Source organism: Nuphar pumila, chromosome 2 (genome assembly GCF_984573655.1).
Source record: "Nuphar pumila chromosome 2, dmNupPumi1.hap1.1, whole genome shotgun sequence".
Taxonomy (NCBI): domain Eukaryota; kingdom Viridiplantae; phylum Streptophyta; class Magnoliopsida; order Nymphaeales; family Nymphaeaceae; genus Nuphar; species Nuphar pumila.
The window spans coordinates 27,970,837-27,990,189 of NC_143250.1; the positions used below are offsets into that span (position 1 = coordinate 27,970,837).

At 41.0% G+C, this 19,353-nt stretch overlaps 1 protein-coding gene across 1 annotated transcript in view; it reads right to left on the bottom strand.

The window, feature by feature from the left end:
• Positions 1 to 19,353, bottom strand: part of ABCF3 (general control non-repressible 3) — a 133,671-nt gene that overhangs the window by 68,077 nt on the left and 46,241 nt on the right. The window contains exon 13 of the mRNA XM_089995509.1: positions 7,261 to 7,355. Within this exon, the coding sequence (XP_089851635.1) occupies positions 7,261 to 7,355 (95 nt within the window). The remainder of the gene's footprint in view (positions 1 to 7,260; positions 7,356 to 19,353) is intronic.

The following is a 19,353-nucleotide window of genomic DNA, read 5'->3' on the forward strand; positions in this document are numbered from 1 at the left end:
AAGTTATAAAAAATTTAGCACAGATCATCAGACTTTTCTTATGCAGATAGAAAAACAAGAACCAGCCATCTGTTATAAGAAATGGATTGAAGCCGTGAATGATGAAATGAAAGTATTGCATGAATGCCAAACATGGGAAGTGATTAAAAGGCCTCCAGATAAAAATGTAATAGGGTATAACTAGGTTTATAAGATTGAATATAAACCAGATGGGACTATTGAAATGTATAAGGCCCAACTTGTTGCAAAGGTTTCGCTCAAGAGTATGGCATGGATTATGAGTGTAATGCTCGTGGAAAAAAAATCGAGTCCGACTCGTGTCATGTCGGACACGTGTCGGGGTCTGAACCCCTGTGTCAGGCCCGGATCCGGGCTGGACCCGAGCTCGAGCCGACCCGCGCCCCGGCTTCTCGAATTCTCGAGAATCGGTGTCCTTAAAAGGACAGCGTCTCGGGCGAGGGGCATAACCCCTCGCCGCTCTTCTCTCCTCTACTCTGCCCCCCTCACGCTGCCGCCGGCGATCGGAGACGCCGGCGAGCGATTCCGTCCGGCCGCCTCCCCTCTAAGTTTCGGCGACCCAGTTATCCTCTTAGTGGCCTACGACAGCTGGCAATCGAAGCCGACAACGGCCTCCGAGCGCTGGCGACCTTCGAGCGCTGCCACCAACGACGCATCCCTCTCTGTCTCCCCTTCTGCCGCCAGCGACGATCGAGGCTGCGCGAGGGACCCCGAGCACCGACGACTCGTCGTCCGCCTCTGCTTTCGTCCGGGGTGCTGCAGCCGCCGCCGTTCGTCGCCATCGACCGCCTTTCTTTGTCCCCTTTGTCGGTGTGAGGCCCTATCACTCCCTCTTCTCTGCTGTGATCGGCGACCGTGTTGACGGCCTTCAGCCGCCATTCCTCCCCTGTTCCCGGTGTCCCCTCTCTTCACCAACCACCTGACGCTGGCGAACCCGAGAACCCCTTCGACGACCCCGTGGTTGCGATTTTCGGAGGTAAACTCTCCCCTCTCCTTCTCTTTTGTGTTGGGTTGGTCGACAGGGGGGCTGAGCCCCTGTCGTCACCTCTTGTCGGCAGGGGGTTAACCCCCATGCCTTCCTTTTTGGGGTTGATCAACAGGGGGGCTGAGCCCCCTGTCGTCACCTCTTGTCGGCAGGGGGTTAACCCCCATGCCTTCCTTTTTGGGGTTAATCAATAGGGGGGCTGAGCCCCCTGTCGTCACCTCTTGTCGGCAGGGGGTTAACCCCCCTGCCTTCCTTTTGGGGTTGATCGGCAGGAGGGGTGAGCCCCGTGTCGTCACCTCTTGTCAGTAAGGGGTTAACCCCCCCCCCCCTTGCCTTCCTTTTGGGTTGATCGACAGGGGGGCTGAGCCCCCTGTCGTCGCCTCTTGTCGGCAGGGGGTTAACCCCCTGCCTTCCTTTTGGGAGTCAGTCGGCAGGGGACTCTACCCCCTGCCTCTTTCTGTCTCGGCAGGGGGCTCTGTCCCCCTGTCCTTGTGCTTGCCGAAAGGGGGCGAGGCCCCCTTGTCGTTGCTCTTGTTTTTCGGCAGGGGGTTTCGGCCCCTGCCTTATGTTGTTGTCCCAGCAGGGGGCGTAGCCCCCCTGCTTTCTTGTTGTTTCTTGGTAGGGGGAGAGGTCCCCCTGCCTTTGTGTTGCTTCTCAGCAGGGGGCTTCGCCCCCCTGCCTTCTTTTGTTTGCCGGCAAGGGGCTAGGCCCCCCTGCCTTCAGTTGTTTCCCCTGCAGGGGGCGGAGCCCCCCCTGCTCTGTTGTTGCTCCTCGGCAGGGGGTTCTGTCCCCCTGCCTCCTGCGTTTTGCCGGCAGGGGGCGAAGCCCCCCTGCTTTCCTGTTTTCGAGCAGGGGCTTGCCCCCTGCATTTTATTGTTCTCCAGCAAGGGGCTTTGCCCCCTTGCCTTGTTCTTGCTGCCGGCAGAGGGTTGCGCCACTGTCGTGTTCTGACAGGGGGTGTTTCCCCCCTGCCTTGTTGCGGCGGGCGTGGCAGGGAGCCTCTGCTCCCTCCCCTGCCTTTCCTTGTGTCGGCAGACAGGAAGCTCCTGCTCTCTGCATCTGCTGTTGTTGCCAAACAGGAATGAGGCCCCTGTCTCTGGCACTGCAGCCTGCGAGAAGCCTTGTTGCATTCATTGCTTTTGTTTATCTTGCGACATATACTAATGTTCTAAGCTCTCCAGGTTGAACGGTGGATCCGGCTCGCCCTCTGTGGCTCGAGCTCTTGTTTACCTACGCTGCGTGCGTACGAGGACCCGCAACCCCTTAAGGTAGGGGATTCTTGCGCGAAAGGACAATGAACGAATAAATGCTAAAATAAGAAAGATAACTAAAAGAGGATGATATATGTATATGTATAATATATATACGTATGTCTTTACCTTCAAGGACGCGGTTTCGCGATCCTTGTCCTCTTTACTTTCTCGCACTTTCCTTTCTATTGTCGTCGCGCTATATGTGCCCAGGCTTTTCATTCCTGTCTTTACATTCCATGTCTTTTAATTCAAGGACGCGGTTTCGCGATCCTTGTCCTCTTTACTTTTTCGTACTTTACTTTCCTGCTGCCCCGCGCTTTGCGCCCTGGCATTTACTTGCTTGTGTTTGCTTTGTTCTCCAGGATGCAAATCTTGGTCCTCCTTTACGTTCTTGCACTTTACTTCCTGCATTTACTTGTTACCCCGCGCTTTATGCACCATGGCCTTGCTTTTGTTTTACTCTCCGTACTTTACTTTCTTGTGCTGTCATGCTTGCTCTTGCACTTACCTTTTGCATGTGTTCGTCCTTACCTTGTTGTTGTCCTTCGTGCATGTATTCTTATCTTTGTAGTATGCTTCTTTACTTGCTTACGCTTATCGAACTATTGAGGTGCAACCCCATGCCTCGTGAGTCATCCTTTACACTTACGTAGTCAGTATAGGATCTTTTACCTCATGAGTTGCGTGCGTAGTTGCCTGCTTGTGCATTTCGATGATTGAGGTATGATCTCATACCTCGTGTGTAGTTCTAGCATTCTACCATCGCGGTGCAGCTTTGCCCATCGAGTCTTGCCTCTCGATTTGCCATTGTGTTAGTATGTACACGGGTTTGTCTCTTGTCAGCTTGCACTCCCTGAGTGCAGCTTCGAGTGTATAGTGTATATCGTTTCACTTGTCTTACAAGCCACAACACACACTTATGCGCTTCGGTTCTCCAAAGACATTGTCTTAGGTGCAAACCTATTTTCAAGGATGTGTAGCTTTGTAAAGCAGAGATAGCGACTGGATCTCCCAAATCGATGTATTTAGGAGAAGTGTATTACAACCTCAGTTCGCATATCCGATACGATTCAGATAACCTGGTTTAGGAGCCTGTGCACGAGTAGGGTGGGGATCCTAGCGATGTATTTGCGCCATCGCTAGATCGGCGTTATCTCGCCTCTGATGTGAGACCTAGTTTCTAGGCTTTCTGGTTCAACCAAGATTGTAGCGCCTTCCTTCCTTCGTGACGGTATTGTTGGATCTCTTACGAAGGATCCATGTTCCTCCTCTTGTAGTTGTACCCTTAGTCACGTACGATATGTTTGAACTACGAAGAGCAGGGCGAGAGGTCTATAATAACCTCTAAACGTGTATTGACACATTAAGTTAATCCTGTTATGTTGATTTCGCCTAATAGGCAGATTGCTTGCGATTGTCTAAAGGACCCGAGCACGATTAGTTGGACTTGAATGAGTTCGTTGTGGGCTTCTGTAAAGCAGAAGTATTGGGATTTCCTGCGAGAGATCCATGCCCCTCTCATCGTGGTTGTACTTTTGAACAGGTACGTTGCGTACTACGATGAGTAGGATGAGAGGTCTATGTTTGCCTCAAACATGCAATGGCTTGTGTTTGAGATCACAAGAGTGATGTTTCTACCCTCACTACGGATTGACCCCTTTCATCGTGGTTGTACATTTGAATAGGTACGTTGCGTATTGCGGTGAGTAAGATGAGAATTGTGTGGTTGCCTTGAACGCGCAATGGCGCGTATAACTCACCTAAATAATAATCATGCGCCTTCACTGGCAAAATACTCGATTGGGTTGAAAGACCAGAGCATATAGAATGGGACGGCGGTTAAGAAACCCTCTGTCGTGCTCATTCGGGACAGTTCATCAAGAGAGAGGATGGATGGTACAAAACTCCGATGGACAGTCATTAATGGCAATCTCGGGCAAAGATCCGACCTTCCCCAGTCATCGGAGGTTAGGGGAAATCCTTTAGGCCACTTCTGCAGAAGTTCGGATGCGCATCCTTTGGGCCTTTGTTTGCCTTTGGGGATTTACTCTCTTGGTCACTGGCCGTCCCCTTAGGAAGCGGACTCAGTCAGTCATTCGGGGTATAATAAAATACATAGCATAACGGACCCCCGAATCGATCTCGGTTGTTTTTACGTTTTGCCTTGTGCGTACCCACAACGGCCTGCTCAATAATGAGACAAGATATAACTTATACACATGATCATGAGATATGCATGTTGTGACGTGAATTGATTGTTTGCTTGTTAGCTCGGTAGTTCGGTACGCTACTCGTTGAGCTATGCACGCCTGTCGAGGCATTACTCTAGTTGGTTAAACTGTTTGCGTAGTTCTGCTATGTAATGACTAGCTTCTTATACTAGTCAATTACTTATAATACTAGCATTATGCTAGTTGTTGCATATTGTGATATAACTGCTACATGATTGCTTATCATAGCTATTGGCCGATAGACTGAACCATATAATGGTACTTGTATGTATTACGAGTGTTGTTATGAATACTTGTCTTATGCAATTGCTTTGCTTGCCTGGTGGATGGAATTAGGCACTCTTCACCTATAGTATTTGTGGGATTGCTATAGTTGCTTGCCTAGCACTATGATCCTTCTTGCTCATGTACGTAGTTGTTTACCCTACTAGAGCTTTGCTTACTTCAAAGTACTTTTGTCTTTGTTCTTTCTAATCCTTTGCACCCTACTAGTCTGTTGTGAGACTGACTCATTTCATGGGCAGGTGGTGAACAGGTTGAGACAGCTTGCGATGGCACGATGACGCGATGCATTCAAGGCAATGCCCTTTCCTGACGTTGCGCTCCTGGGGATACTTTTGATAGATGTGGTATGAAGTTCCTTGAAAGCATCTCTTCTTATTAGAACTCTGGATTTCTAAAACTGTATTACCAAAACCTGGTTCTTTATTTCATTTCAATAAAATATATATTTGAGTTGCAAATCGGTTTATAAGGGGAAGTCTGCATTTATGTTGTAATGCGCTCAAGGTCTAAGGACTTGCTGTTTTGAACCTGATCTTCCGCTGAACTTCTGTTTTAAACTCTGATAAATGATTGATTTCAAAGCATTCAACCTTTTTCATAAAAGGTTTCAAGTCCACGATTTTGGGGCATTACAATGAGACATTTAGCCCTATGATTACAATGGGGACAATAAGTATCATCTTGTTTCTAGTAGTGAATCATCGTTTGGCTCTGAACCAACTAGATGTTAAGAATGCATTCTTACATGGAGACTTAAAAGAAGATATTTACATGGAACAGCTACAAAGATACACTGAAAATGATCCAATTGAAATATGGCCTAAAGCAAGCCTTCTCGTTCATGGTTCGAGAGTTTTTCCCTCGAAATGCAAAGACATGGCATTTACAGATCTTCACTCAATCATTCGTTGTATATCAAAAAAGGTAGGAGGTATATGACTATTTTGCTTATATACGTAAATGGCATCATTGTTATAGAGAACTCAAATAAACATATTTAGAAAATAAAGAAAGTGTTAGAACAAATGTTTTAAAATAAAGGATCTTTCTCAGTTAAAATACTTCTTGGGAGTTGAGGTTGATAAAAGAAAAGAGGGCATGGTCCTAACTCAAAATAAGTACACTATGGATCTCTTGCACAAGACAGGTATGTCTGATTGTAAGCGTTTATTAACTCATGTTCCAATACACCGGTAGTTAAGTGTTAATGATGTAAACTTGTATAGTGACCCTACTGAATACATGAGTATTGTTGGAGTGTCGCAATATCTTACCTTCAGAGATGTTGTGCAAGGAGTAAACCAAGTGTCTCAATTCATGCATCAACCAAGCACTGCTCATATGGAAGCAATAAAGTGAGTTCTAAGGTATTTGAAGGGTACCCTTGGGGGTGGACTATTTTATAAGAAAATAGACCATAGGGAAGACCTTATAGTTATGGCCTATTCGGATGTTGGTTAGGCGGGAGATCCAGATGAAAGAAAATCAATTTCAGGTTCTTGTATATTTATTGAACGTAATATAGTTTTTTGGTCAAATTGTAAACAAAGGGCCATAGCTCGATCAAGTACTGAAGCTGAATACCGAGCTATGGCAGGCTGGCAACAACTGCTTCAGAGTTGACATGGATAAGAAGTTTGTTACATGAACTAAATGAAACAACCCTAGATCAGTAAAGACCAAGCATAAAGAAATTGATCAGCACTTCATCAAAAGAAAAATTGAAGATTTTGAACTTGAAGCCAGATCCATCGGTTTTTAAAATCAAATTGCAGATCTCTTTACCAAGGGTTTGACAAATTAAAGGTTTTGGTATTTGAAGTCTAAGTTGTCCATGGTGATTACTATGTATAACTTGAGAAAGACTATCGAGAGATAACAATATTGGATCTGGATCCAATACCCAGATCCAATACAAGCTAACGTTACCCTGGTTTACTGTTACGCTAGGTTTCCTTGTTATGTATTTTATTTCTTATTATTTTCAGTATTGCACATTGTAATTGTTATTTTGTAAAGTATGTATCATGGCCAAATATGGAAAGATGCCTTGCATGTTATTTTCTATATAATGTGAAAGACCCAACCACGATCCCTCATTGAGAATCATTGGAATAGACGAAACAGCAGCCCCTCTCTCAACATCTTTTCCTCTTCTTCTTTGTGAATGCTCTGGATATCCATAAGATACTAGTTCTAACAACAATATTGCAGTATTTTTACTTCAATTTCTTTACAAATGAACATGATTTTTTGTTTTTATTCCTCAATCTTTTACATTTTGACTAATTTTCTACTATGAGCATTACCATGGAAAATTGCTAGAATCTATATTTTATATTTTTTTTAAAATGCTAAGATTTCAAGATTTTCAATAGAGTTATTAGAAAAACACAGCCAAGAAATACAAGATACTGCTAAAACAACAATGGCAACTATGATCCATATCCAAGAGAAAGAATTCATATCTAAGAAGAGAAATGATTACCTTAGCTGAACGGAAAACCGTACCAGAGCTTGGTTGCAGCTCTCCGGCAATTAATTTTAGAATAGTTGACTTGCCGATACCATTTGGTCCAACCACTGGTAACAAAATGAAACATAGTGAAAATAAGATTAGCCATATTAAGAATGCAAACTAAACACTTAAAGTGCAAATTGAAACTTACAAATTTGCACAAGACATAAAGAAGGGTTCAAATTTTCAGATCAATATCATGTCCACCAGTGTTGTGAAAAGTGTCTCGAGGAGCGCCTTTTGCGCCTTGAGGCGAGGCACAGCCTTTGATGCCTCGGAGCGCACTAATGAAGCGCAAGGCACCATGAGACGTGCGCCTCATGGGCCTTGAGGCATACACCTCAAGGCTAAGGTGCATGCCTTATTCTTCCCTTCTTTTAAAAAGAAAAAGAGGGAGGCCCGATAGGGCACTCTCTCTTCTTCTTCTTCTTCTTCTTCTTCTTCTTCTTCTTCTTCTTCTTCTGTTGATCTTCTTCTTCTTCTTCTTCTTCTTCTTCTTCTTCTTCTCCTCCTCCTGTTGATCTTCTTCTTCTACTTTTTCTTCCTCTGCCACACTGAACACAGTGGCCTTATGCTTTGCATTAGATGTTTCTTTTTCTATGTATCAAACCATGCATTTGCTTGATTTTTGAGATAGGGATGTGGATTGGGCTGTATAAAAAAATTGCTAAAATCTGCTCTATAAGTAATTGTTGTGTATTTAAAAGTGTATTTGCATGTGCTTTATAATTGTGTGTGTGTGTGTTGTGGATTCAAGGATGTATTTTCATGTGCTTAGATTTTATTACTTATTCTTTGGTCGAATACTCATATTTCATTTTGTTAGATACTTGGATAGATCAAGTTATTACCTTGGTGTTATTGCTAGATATTGGTTTTAGACCTTTCTATATTTATTTTGAATTCGTTATTTTCTTATATTTAATTTTGTTTTTCAAGTTTTTTTATTTTTATAAGTTTTTAATTATTTATTTGTGAGGCTTACGCTTTACACCTCGCTTCATATTGGGGTGGTACGCCTCGCTACACCTCAACACTTTTCACAACATTGATGTCCACCCATTATCCTACTACAACCAGAAACACACTTCATCAATGACATTCAAGATAAAAACCGTCATAAATCACATTATGATAAACGTTTTAAGTGATTTTGTTTTATCATTGTTCATGTTAAGTATGCAAATAATCATGTCTTTCCAGGCACAATCGTTTATCCAGATTAATACATTTGCCTGAAATCTTTTTTTATTTCATGTACGGTAATGGCAAGTAGCTTTTCCTTGGGTAGCAATCTACAATGCAAAAATTGGGTTGGTTTCCCCATATCATCAAAGTTGTGACCCACCAGACTGGTGGAGTGATTGCTTCCACACCCAAAGCATCACATGACAGTTATCTTATCAGGGCACCGACATGGGGACATCGATATGAAAAAGATGATACATGATTGATCGACAGTTAGGCCATATCGTAAATACCTACATATATACTTATCTACATACATATGTGTGTGCCGTGTGTAGGGATAATATTTAGACATGTCACGTTGACCATTCCATCAAGCTGGAAATCAAGGGTTGTGAGCTGTATCTACCACATCTGATCCCATAGGAGTGTTCAGCATGGTCTGTTTGATGTTGTACCTTGGGTCATGTTTTCTCAATGTGAAAACACAATTTCTAAGTCATGAAATTGGTAGATTATGAGCCTTTGAATTTTTAATCTTTTGAAAGACCTGCTTACACATCATAATCACATGATCAAAGCCCATTTTCCTCTAAAATCAGCTATGGATTTCGCATCTGTAGTTATTGATCCACCAAAAAATGAAAAAAAAGGTGCTTTCTATATGCTATGATGTTATATCGACATGGTCAAATATTATCCTATATATTGGTCAATGTCTACAACTAACGATGGACATTAATATGTCCACCACAACTTTATAGCCTATCGAACATAAAAATGGTGCAGTTTCATGCATTAGTTGCCACCAAGCAAGGGAATCTTTATATTTCCATAAAAGAACAAACAATTTAATATATGTAGTTTGGAAATGTACAATGGTGTTTAATTTATTCTCTTCATAGAACAATATTGTTGTAAGGTGCTTTCTTGATGAATTACAAAAGGATGCCCATGATTGGTGAAAATTAATGCATGAAACCATAAGTATTTCTGAGTTCATTAGGATATAAGAGATTCTTGTGGTGCATGTGTAGACACCCCCAACTTTGCCCAAATGATTTTGTGGAAAAATCCATTTGAAAAACAAGATGTTTCGGATTTTTTTTCGAGTCAAAATTAGGTTCAAACACATTTTTTTGCTTTCAAAATGGCATCCTCAAGATTTTTGTCCAAAAGATGAATTAAACTAGAGAATCTCAACTTTCAAACAAGACAAAAATCAAGTCAATCAAACATCAGATTAAAGAGTTATGACCAAAACAAGGTGACTTGATAAAAAATTTGTTCTTTAGGTATGACCCAATTTGAGTGCATTTTTTACAACCAAAATGATGAAATTTGGTTGTGCACTTAAAAGATGAATTAAAATAGATGTTAGTTTTCCAACGCATCAAATGCTTTGATCTAACATCTGGATAGGAAGATATAGCAAAAACAAGTGAACTTGTCAAAGTCGTCACAGTTTGTTTCTAACCACAAACTGGATTGTCGTCAGGATTTTCTAACGACACTTTGTATTGTCGTCAGAAAATCATGTATTGCCATCAGCAAAGTCCCAAAATGATGGATTGTCATCAGGAACTCTTTCATTGTTGTCAGTGTTTCCTAGATTGTCGTCAGGAAGGTTCCAGAACCTTTGGATTGTCGTTAGCACGGATTTTTATTAGCATACATTGTCGTCAAGACCAAAATTACCTCATTTGGCTCGGATTTATGCGGAGAATGAAGATAAGTCTTATCTAACCTTCCATTCCCATCCTAAATTGTGAGCTTTCCATTAAATGAACCAGGTCCTCTTTCCAAATTCCCTAGATCCTATCCCACCCAGCCTGGTTATTCCAAAAACTTAGCCCCTAAGCAAGGTAGCTTTAGCCAATTAGATGAAACCTTGCAGCCTCACCCAATGAGATTATGGCATGCAGTCTTTCTAGCCAATAAGGAGTTGGTTGCTATGCAGCAACCAGACTCCCAATATCCAGACCCAAAATCTCATAAGTCTAAGTCCAAAATCCATCTAGAAACCTATATATAGGGACAACCCCTTTTATTTCAAGTATATAGAACTGGAGCGAGGAACTCCTGCTGCATTGAGAGCCCAATTTAGCCTAAGTGTCCCACTTTGCCGAACTGAATAGACTATTTCTAGGTCCAGCTCTAGGGTCCACTTTGTCGGATCCAAACCACCCTTAGTGCGTGCCCTGGGGAGGTGCTGCTGCATTGTGTGTATCTTAGGAGGGCTCCCTGAGCCCGTGGTGATACTTCTTTCCATATTTCATTTTATTTACATTATTTGGATTATTTAGAGTGTGGTTGTTTCTAATTTTTGCACACTTGTTCGTCTCACATGCTTTTTTGAGTGTTGGTGGTGCGCCACACTACTAACCTCACTTTTTCTCTAGGAAAATAAGTCGAGGTACTTTGAACCGCACATGAGAATCTACAACCCCCTAAATCAGTCCATCTTTGCTCAATGGAGGAAATGTGTGCTGCATGAAGAACGAAGCATGTATCTCTTATTTGGATCCATTTTAGAAAAACTCAATTAAAATTTTTGTCTTCTATTATTTCAAAACACACAAATCCACAATATGTTAATGTCCATGAATGGTTATGGAAAACAAACTCTCTCTCTCTCTCTCTCTCTCTCTCTCTCTCTCTCTCTCTCTCTCTCTCTCTCTATATATATATATATATATATATATATATATATATATATATATATCAGGGTACTACCACTCATTACCAATACATTGGTTTTCTAAGCATTGCACAATATGTGGATTGGGCCCTACAGATGTGATCTATGTACTTCATTTAGCAGTTAATATGCAATTGCTAGGAGATTTTGATGTTTAGACCATCACAAATGCTGTTTTCGGGATTTTCTCGACAAATGAAAATCTTAGGAGATTTTAAACAAGGTTGCTTTTCTCGAGAAAATCTTGGCAAGTAAAAAAATCTAAAGAATGACAAAAATAAAAAAATATATAATAACCAACACATTATTTTGCTTTGACAAAATATATAACTAAAAATCAACAAACTTAATTCAGATCTCTCTGAAGTATAGGCATTTAAAATTCTTTTGGGTGGTATTTTAGGCATTTAAAATAAAGAGGAAGGTTATATAGGAAACTTTAGAAAAGAATGTGCAGTTCCCAATAGCTCTCCTCATTTAAGGCTTCAAGTTTCAATTGGCTCTCCAAGCGAGGCCCCACTTCCACGTCCCCAACGGCTATCTTTATAGACTCTTATCTCTTAGGTATTGTAAAGATTTTTAGAGAAGACTTTTAGTCCCATATTGATGGTGGAGAGAAAGGATTCCTTCCTCTGCCTATAAAACCCTCCAAAGACTCCCATAAATAGCACTTCATCTTCACAGCTAAAGTTGTTGGCTTTGGCATAAAAAGAAAATATGTTTTTATCAAGTTTTTCAGAAAGAAAATGCTATAAAAACGTTAAAAATTAAAGACACGCAAAGTTATGATTATGTTAATGGCCCTTGAAATGAAAATTTCAGGCTTTAAATTTAAGTTTTACTGAGGCATTTTATCACGGCTTATTCCAAAATTCATGGGAAAACACGAGATTTTCAATATAAGTGTTCTTTCTAATATCAGGTTTCAAATGTGAAAATTGTTGGAGATATGCTTTTCTCATTTTTTGCGAGAAATTCAAAATCTCACCGATATTTGTGACTATGGGTTAGACAAGCTATATATTGATGTTTAGACAGGATTTAAAGAAATTGCAAATTTTGATGGCAAAAGAACAAGCTTTTACATCGAAACATCTTGACCAAAGCATGTTCTTAGCAATGTTGTCAGTATCATTGCGAATCAGTCTAAAACAGCCAATTCATATCATATCGGCAGAAAATCAATATAAAACTAACCTTATTCGGCTAATTTTCAAATAAATCTGAAAATGTTCAAAATAGTTTTTAATATTTTTTAATATTTCTATGACGTGTCATTTTTTGGTTAAAAGTTCACCGATTCTGTTTGATTCAGTCCTAAATCAGAATCGCATGATTCCCTGAATCGATTTGATCAAGGTCCAAGACGATTCTTACAACATTGCTTCTCAGTAAATAAGCCATGATAAACACATCTACAGGTTCTAAGTAATAATGCATGCAGTTATGACTGTTCACTAGATGCTATAGTATCGATAGTACCAAATATTGGTGTCTCATAAACCTAGAAACAAGGAAAATATTATGAATGAATCTCTCACAGATATGATGATTCTAAATACAGTAGCAAGATGCACCGATCATGAAGTCATAAATTGTCTCACTACATAAATTGCATAAGAAATGTTTCACCTGGCTATAGTCAAGTATATCAAACTTCCAACTAATTGTTGGAACACAACAGGATTATCTAATTCTTCCCAATCAGATGCTCATCACTTCACATTGGCTCCATGGGAGAATCAAGTTTATTAGTATTCCCAACTGATCTTGCTTTGGATATTAACTCAATTGCATACTTATGTTCAGCCAAATAAATTGCTCGCTTAAGACTTTGGAGCAGCCATAGTAAGCAGAGTTCTTATAGATGTTATATGAGCCACTGGAGCAAAAGTTTCTAAATAATCTATTCCATATTTTTAGTTATACTCCTTGCCACCACCCTAGTTTTATATCTTTCAATAGAACCATCAGCCGTGGTCTTTATTTTGTAGACCCACTTACGTCCTATGTAGCATAGACACTTCTAAGACACCAATGCATCTGTGTCGCACCTGCATCCGTGTGGGTGTGACACTTGGACATGGCTTCCGCAGTGTCAAGTGCAGTCAACCGCACCAATGTCTATTTTTGTCCAAAACTAGACTCATTTAACCCTAACTAAGTCCTAATTTATCTATTGTATGTACACCCCTGCGACCCAAGTTTTTTTAAAATGTTGTGTTGCACCCTTCACACCCGCACCCGCACTCACACTCACATCTGCACTAGCACTTATGTAACAGCTTACATCCCACTACAATTTTTGGGAGTTTCAGTGGCTCCCAAGTTTGCATTCTTTCCAGTGCACTCAACTCTTCAGCCATTACCTTTTGCCGCTCTTCTTTGGAAGTTGCCTCTGTGTAATAATTAGAATCGACATAAGAATTGATTTAGGCTAAATATGCATGATGTTTTGAAGAGAATGATTCATAGGATACAAAACGAGTAGGAGGAACAAAAACTCGTGGGCTATGATATAGTTGGGGAGGTGTAAAAGCCCGTAAAAAAAATCGTTATCAGTTGAGTCCGGACCCGAGCACGACACGGACCCGAGCCGAACTCGAATTCTCGAGAAGCCTGTGTCCTTAAAAGGACACAGGTGTCTCGGGCGAGGGGCAAAAACCCTCGCCCCTTCTCTCTCCTCTGCTCCGTCTCTCTCACGCTGCCGCCAGTGATTGGAGACGCCGGCGACCAACTCCGTCCGGTCGCCTCCTCCTCTCTCAGTTCGGCAGACCTCCTGGCAACCTCCGAGCTTCGGCGACCGACCATCTCCCACGCCCTCCAGGAACCTCCATCGGCTGACGACCTTGTTTCCCTGCGATCATCGACGGCTGTCGGCGGCGGCAGCCTCGTCGGTTTTCCCCCTTTCGTCTCTCTCGTGCCGTCGGCGGCGATCGGAGTTGCCGACGACCTCGTTTCCCCGACGGCCACCAGCGACATTGCCACTGACCTCCTGTCTGGCTGTAGGCTGCACCAGAGCCCCCGAGGTCAGAGTTTTCAACCCTCGCCGCTGGCCACCACCCTCCTTTTCTCTGTTGCGTGGGTACCAACGACCCCTCTGTTTTCGTCGCCTTTGTCTCGGGTGCTACAGACGTCGGCGATCGGAGTCGCCAACGACCTTCGATTGTCGGCCGTCGTCGCTGGCCATCTCACTCTTCGAGCTGGCGTCAGCGACCCACTGTCAGCCACCATCTGCTCCCTCTTGGTTGTATTTCCCGACGATCGCCTCCGTCAGGCACCCTCTCCCCCGATCTCCTTTTTCTGCTCCTGCCGGCGATCGACAACCACCTCTGAATGGCAGCGCCTCTGCCAGACCGCTTCTTTGATCAGCACTCCAGTGAGTTACCACTGCTCCCCGTTCCTTCGAACTCTTCTTCCTTGTGTCCGCCAGCACCCACCTCGGCAGACACCCCCCCTTCGTTGGAGGCTGACGCTAGTGACCTCGAGGGCATCCTCTCCTTTGTCCCTTTTTCGCCTATCGAAGGAGGTCTTGACGTTGTCGCCATCACCTTCTCATGTGTCGGCTCAGGTATCTCCCTTTCAACCCTTCTGTTTCCTTCCTTTTTGCCGGCAGGGAGCGGAGCTCCCTGTGTCGGCTCGCTTTTCCGGCAGGGGCGAAGCCCCTGCCTCTTTCTTGTTTTTTCGACAAGGGACAAAGCCCCTGCCTTTTGTTGTTTTTTCGGCAGGGGGTTCTCCCCCCTGTCTCCTGTGGTTTTCTGTCAGGGGGCTCCACCCCCTGCCTCCATCCTGTCTCCGGCAGGGGGCGAGCCCCCCTGCTCCCTTGTTTCCTGGTAGGGGGAGAAGCTCCCCCTGCCTTCTGTTTTTCCTCAGCAGGGGTTGAAGTCCCCTGCTCCCCTATTGCTTCACGGCAGGGGGTTCTGCCCCACTGCTTCCTGTGTTTTGCCAGCAGGGGGCGAAGCTCCCCTGCTTTCCTGTTTTCGGGCAGGGGGCAAAGCCCCATGCACCTCGTTAGTTCTCCGGCAAGGGGCTTTGCCCCCTGCCTTGTTCTTGCTGTCGACAGGGGCAGAGCCCCTGCCTGTCTCGTTTCCCGCAGAGGGGTTGCGCCCCCTGCCTTGTTTCGTATTCCGACAGGTTTCCCCCTGTCTTGTTGTGGCAGGTTCGGCAGGGAGCCTCCGCTCCCTCCCCTGCCTTCCTCTGTTGTTTTTCTGCAAGGAGCCCTGCTCCCTGCCTCTGTTGCTTTTTGCCAACAGGGCTGAGGCCCCTGCCTCTGGCACTACAACCTGCGAGAGGCCTTGCTGCCTCTATTGCTTCTCTGCAGGGAGTTGAGCTCCCTGCCTACCCTCGTGTTTGGGGTCCGGTACCACTGCAGGTCTTACCGGACCCGCTTCTTGTTTATATTACGGCATATACTAATGTTCTAAGCATCGCAGGTTGAACGGTGGATGCAGCTCGCCTTCGTGGCTCGAGCTTGCGCTTACCTACGCCGCAGGCGTACGAGGACCCGCAACCCCTCAAGGTAGGGGATTCTTGCGTAAAAGGACAATGAATGGATAAATGTTAAAATAAGGAAAGATAACTAAAAGAAGATGATATATGTATACGTATAATATAAATTCGCATGTCTTTACCTTCAAGGACGTGGTTTCGCGATCCTTGTCCTCTTTACTTTCTTTTGCACTTTTCTTTCTGTTGTCGTCGCGCTATATGTGCCCAGGCTATTAATTCATGTCCTTATATTTCATGTCTTTTAACTCAAGGACGCGGTTTTGCGATCCTTGTCCTCTCTACTTTTTCATACTTTACTTTCTTGTTGCCCCGCGCTTTTTAGCCTTGTTCTTATTGATCAGGGTTAGCCGTTGAGGTGAGTTATGTGTACACTCATGTCATCTTATTAGCCTAGATTCCCAAGGGTTATAAGTGACGTGTTGTCACTTGTCTTGGAATTGATTGGTAGTTGATTGGCCTCTGGATCCATGTTGGCTTTGTTGAACTAGAGATGTTTGTTGGGGTGAGTTGTGTGCACCTCGTTTTTTGTCAGTTTAGATTGCTTGTTTATAGTTCGGCTCTAACTTACGGTTGTTTGATCTCTGGTTCTATGAGTTTGTTGTATCACTCATTTGTTTATTTGGTCATTATTATTATGTTGGATGCTTATAATCATCTTTATTTGTTATGGCTATCTATTTTTTAAACCATGGTATTTCGAAAGATTGTTAAAATTGATATCCTTATTTTTCTTAGTAACATTAGTTTGTTTTCATTACAAGCTCTCTTACCTCGTGTGTTCTCTCCTATTATGTCTTTTATTTAAGTGTCATTTTATGTAGACAAGAGATGTTATTTTGTGGTGAGTTATGTGCATTCATTGGTTATTCACACTTTTTGTGTGTTTGAATTATGCTCTTGTTCTAGTAGTTGATACACTTGAAAATTGAGGTGTGTCTCTTATTTAATTGTCATTTTATGTAGACAAGAGATGTTATTTTGTGGTGAGTTATGTACACCCATTGGTTATTCATATTTTTTGTGTGTTTGTATTATGCTCTTGTTCTAGTAACTAATACACTTGAATATTGATGTTTGTCTTTTATTTAAGTGTGATTTTATGTCGATAAGAGATGTTTCATTAATATGGTGAGTTATGTGCACTCATTGGTTATTCACACTTTTTTCGTATTCATTAAGCCCATAAGTGTCATTGTGATTATGCTCTTGTTTTAGTAGCTTATACACTTGAATCTTGAGGTTTGGAGGTCTAGTGAAGTGATGGTTTATGGTAGTCGAACTATTGTTGAGATTTTCAAAATATCATTTCTTGATATTTGTCGGATTTTTTAAATCTCTCCATGAAATTTCGAAACTTTTACTACTTGTTTTTTCATTGTATACAAAAATGTTTATTGATAAAATTGCATGCATTTCATTAATGACACACACACACACACATATATATATATATAGATATAGATATATATGTTTTAAAGATTGTTATTTGGTTCCCTGTACTTAAACTCGTTCTTGGTTGTGTGAGTGAATTCTAATGGGATGTGATTTATGAGATTGCTCCCATTCATTATTATGTGCAGTAAAAATATTGCATATATATGTTTCGTATTGATTATCTTGTTCACATTGTTGTATGCACAAATTTAATTAACTCCTCTTTTTCTTGAGGGTTCTTTTTTTTTTGAAATGGTATACTTTATATGCATGTTGTTTTTAGCATAAATTGATGATTTGTTTTATTTGAAGTGTTTTTCTAAAAATTTAGGATATTATTAATACATGATTGTTTATCTCTTCTTGATACTTTATATGTTCTTTAGTGATTAAATTCCATTATGATCAATATTTATGTTTTCTTGAAAAATATGTTGATTTTGGGTTTATGATTGTCTAAAATTGATTTCATAAAAAAAAAATTGATGTATGCTCCTCTTATCTTTTTTAATGATTGTCTAAAAATTATTGCTACTTTGTTTGAAAAATTTTACTTGAGTGTTATTCTTGTTCAAAAAAAAAAATATATATATATATATATATATATATATATATTATTTTTATTTTCTTTTGAAACTTCATAACTATTTGGTTAGAATACCTTTTTTGTGTAGTTGGGACCTTTGTTTTGTTTTCTCTACAGGTTCTTAAAGATGTGATGGATTAAGAAAGGAATATCTTCGATGAATCATGAAGATGGAGATAGCCTATAAAGGCATTTAGCGATGATCACCAATGAAGACATTTGAAGACATGTATTTGCGAAATTCTTTGATATGTCATAAAGATGGAGATTTTTATTGAAGATACTTGAAGACTTGGATCCTTCCGATTGATTTTTTTTATTTTCAAAGTTTGGGTATATCACACCATAAATTTGAAGGAGAGTGTTAAGTTATATATATATATATATATATATATATATATATATATATATATATATATATATATATATATAACACATGTATTTATAATGATGTAATAGGTAAATACCCATTAGGAGTATTTTGGTCATTTCAGTCTTTGTAATAGGTTGTACCCGTTAGGGTCATATTGATACTTATTTTATTTTGTTTTTTTGTCCTTTTCTGTTTTTATAAGGACTATTTGGTCTTCAACTAAATAGAGTTGTTGAGTTCCTTTTGGACGAGTCAACATAGAGTTTACTAGTCAATAGAGCTATTGGAACAGTCCACTAACTCTATTTGAGACTACCACTTATATAAATAGGGGTGAACCCCTTCTTGTTCTTTATTGCTTCTCTTTAGCATTCTCGCTCAAGAAAATATATATATTCTTGTGTTCCTCTTTTAAATTCTTTGTTGTCTTGAATACACTTAATGTGTGTGTAGTGCCTTCGTGCTCTTATATTGTGCCTCAGTTGGACTTGTGTATGTGCATGTGCATTTTGTGTTTATGATATTGTAAGCCCTTAGAAGCCCTTGTTTTGTATTTCTGAATATTTCATTACACAATCAAATTTTAAAATATTATTTAATTCCAATTTTTATTGTTCTGAAACTAAAACTGGATCGCAGTTTTTAACCATTTCTTTTGCAAACATTTTTTTACATTTTGAAGGTGACCACGTTTTTAAAAGTTGTCTCTAAGTTTGAAGATTTGGCATATGAACCGCATTTTGAAACCAATATTCTAAGAGAATTGTGTTTTAAATGTTATTTGTAAAAAACTCAGCTTTTAAAAAGCACTTCTAAAAGAAGCCTATTGTTTAAGGTGTTGTTTTCAAGGTAATTGAGATTTCAAAAGATGGCTTCATAATAAATTGTTTCCAAGTAATGTTTTTAACGTAATCTATATTTCCAAATGATGATTTCAAGAGAAAGGGACTTAAAAGTTAAAACTAATTATTTGAGTTGTAGTTAGTAGCTTACTGAGCAATGGCACCTCATTAGATAGTTACTATGCTTTTTAGAGTGAAATTGGTTGATAGTAGTTGCAATGCTTTTGAAGGACAGTCATTGTTTACCTGGCCGAGGATATTGGCAAAGGATCTAGGATTTTGATTCCAATTGAGTGTTTTTAAATTTTTAGTTGTAATTTTCAGGAAAATGTGTTTGTTCAAATGTCATAGTTTGATATGAAACAAAGGATGTAGTAGAGTTGGAAAAAGAAAATATGTAAATAAATAGAATAATGTGTTTGCTCTGCTG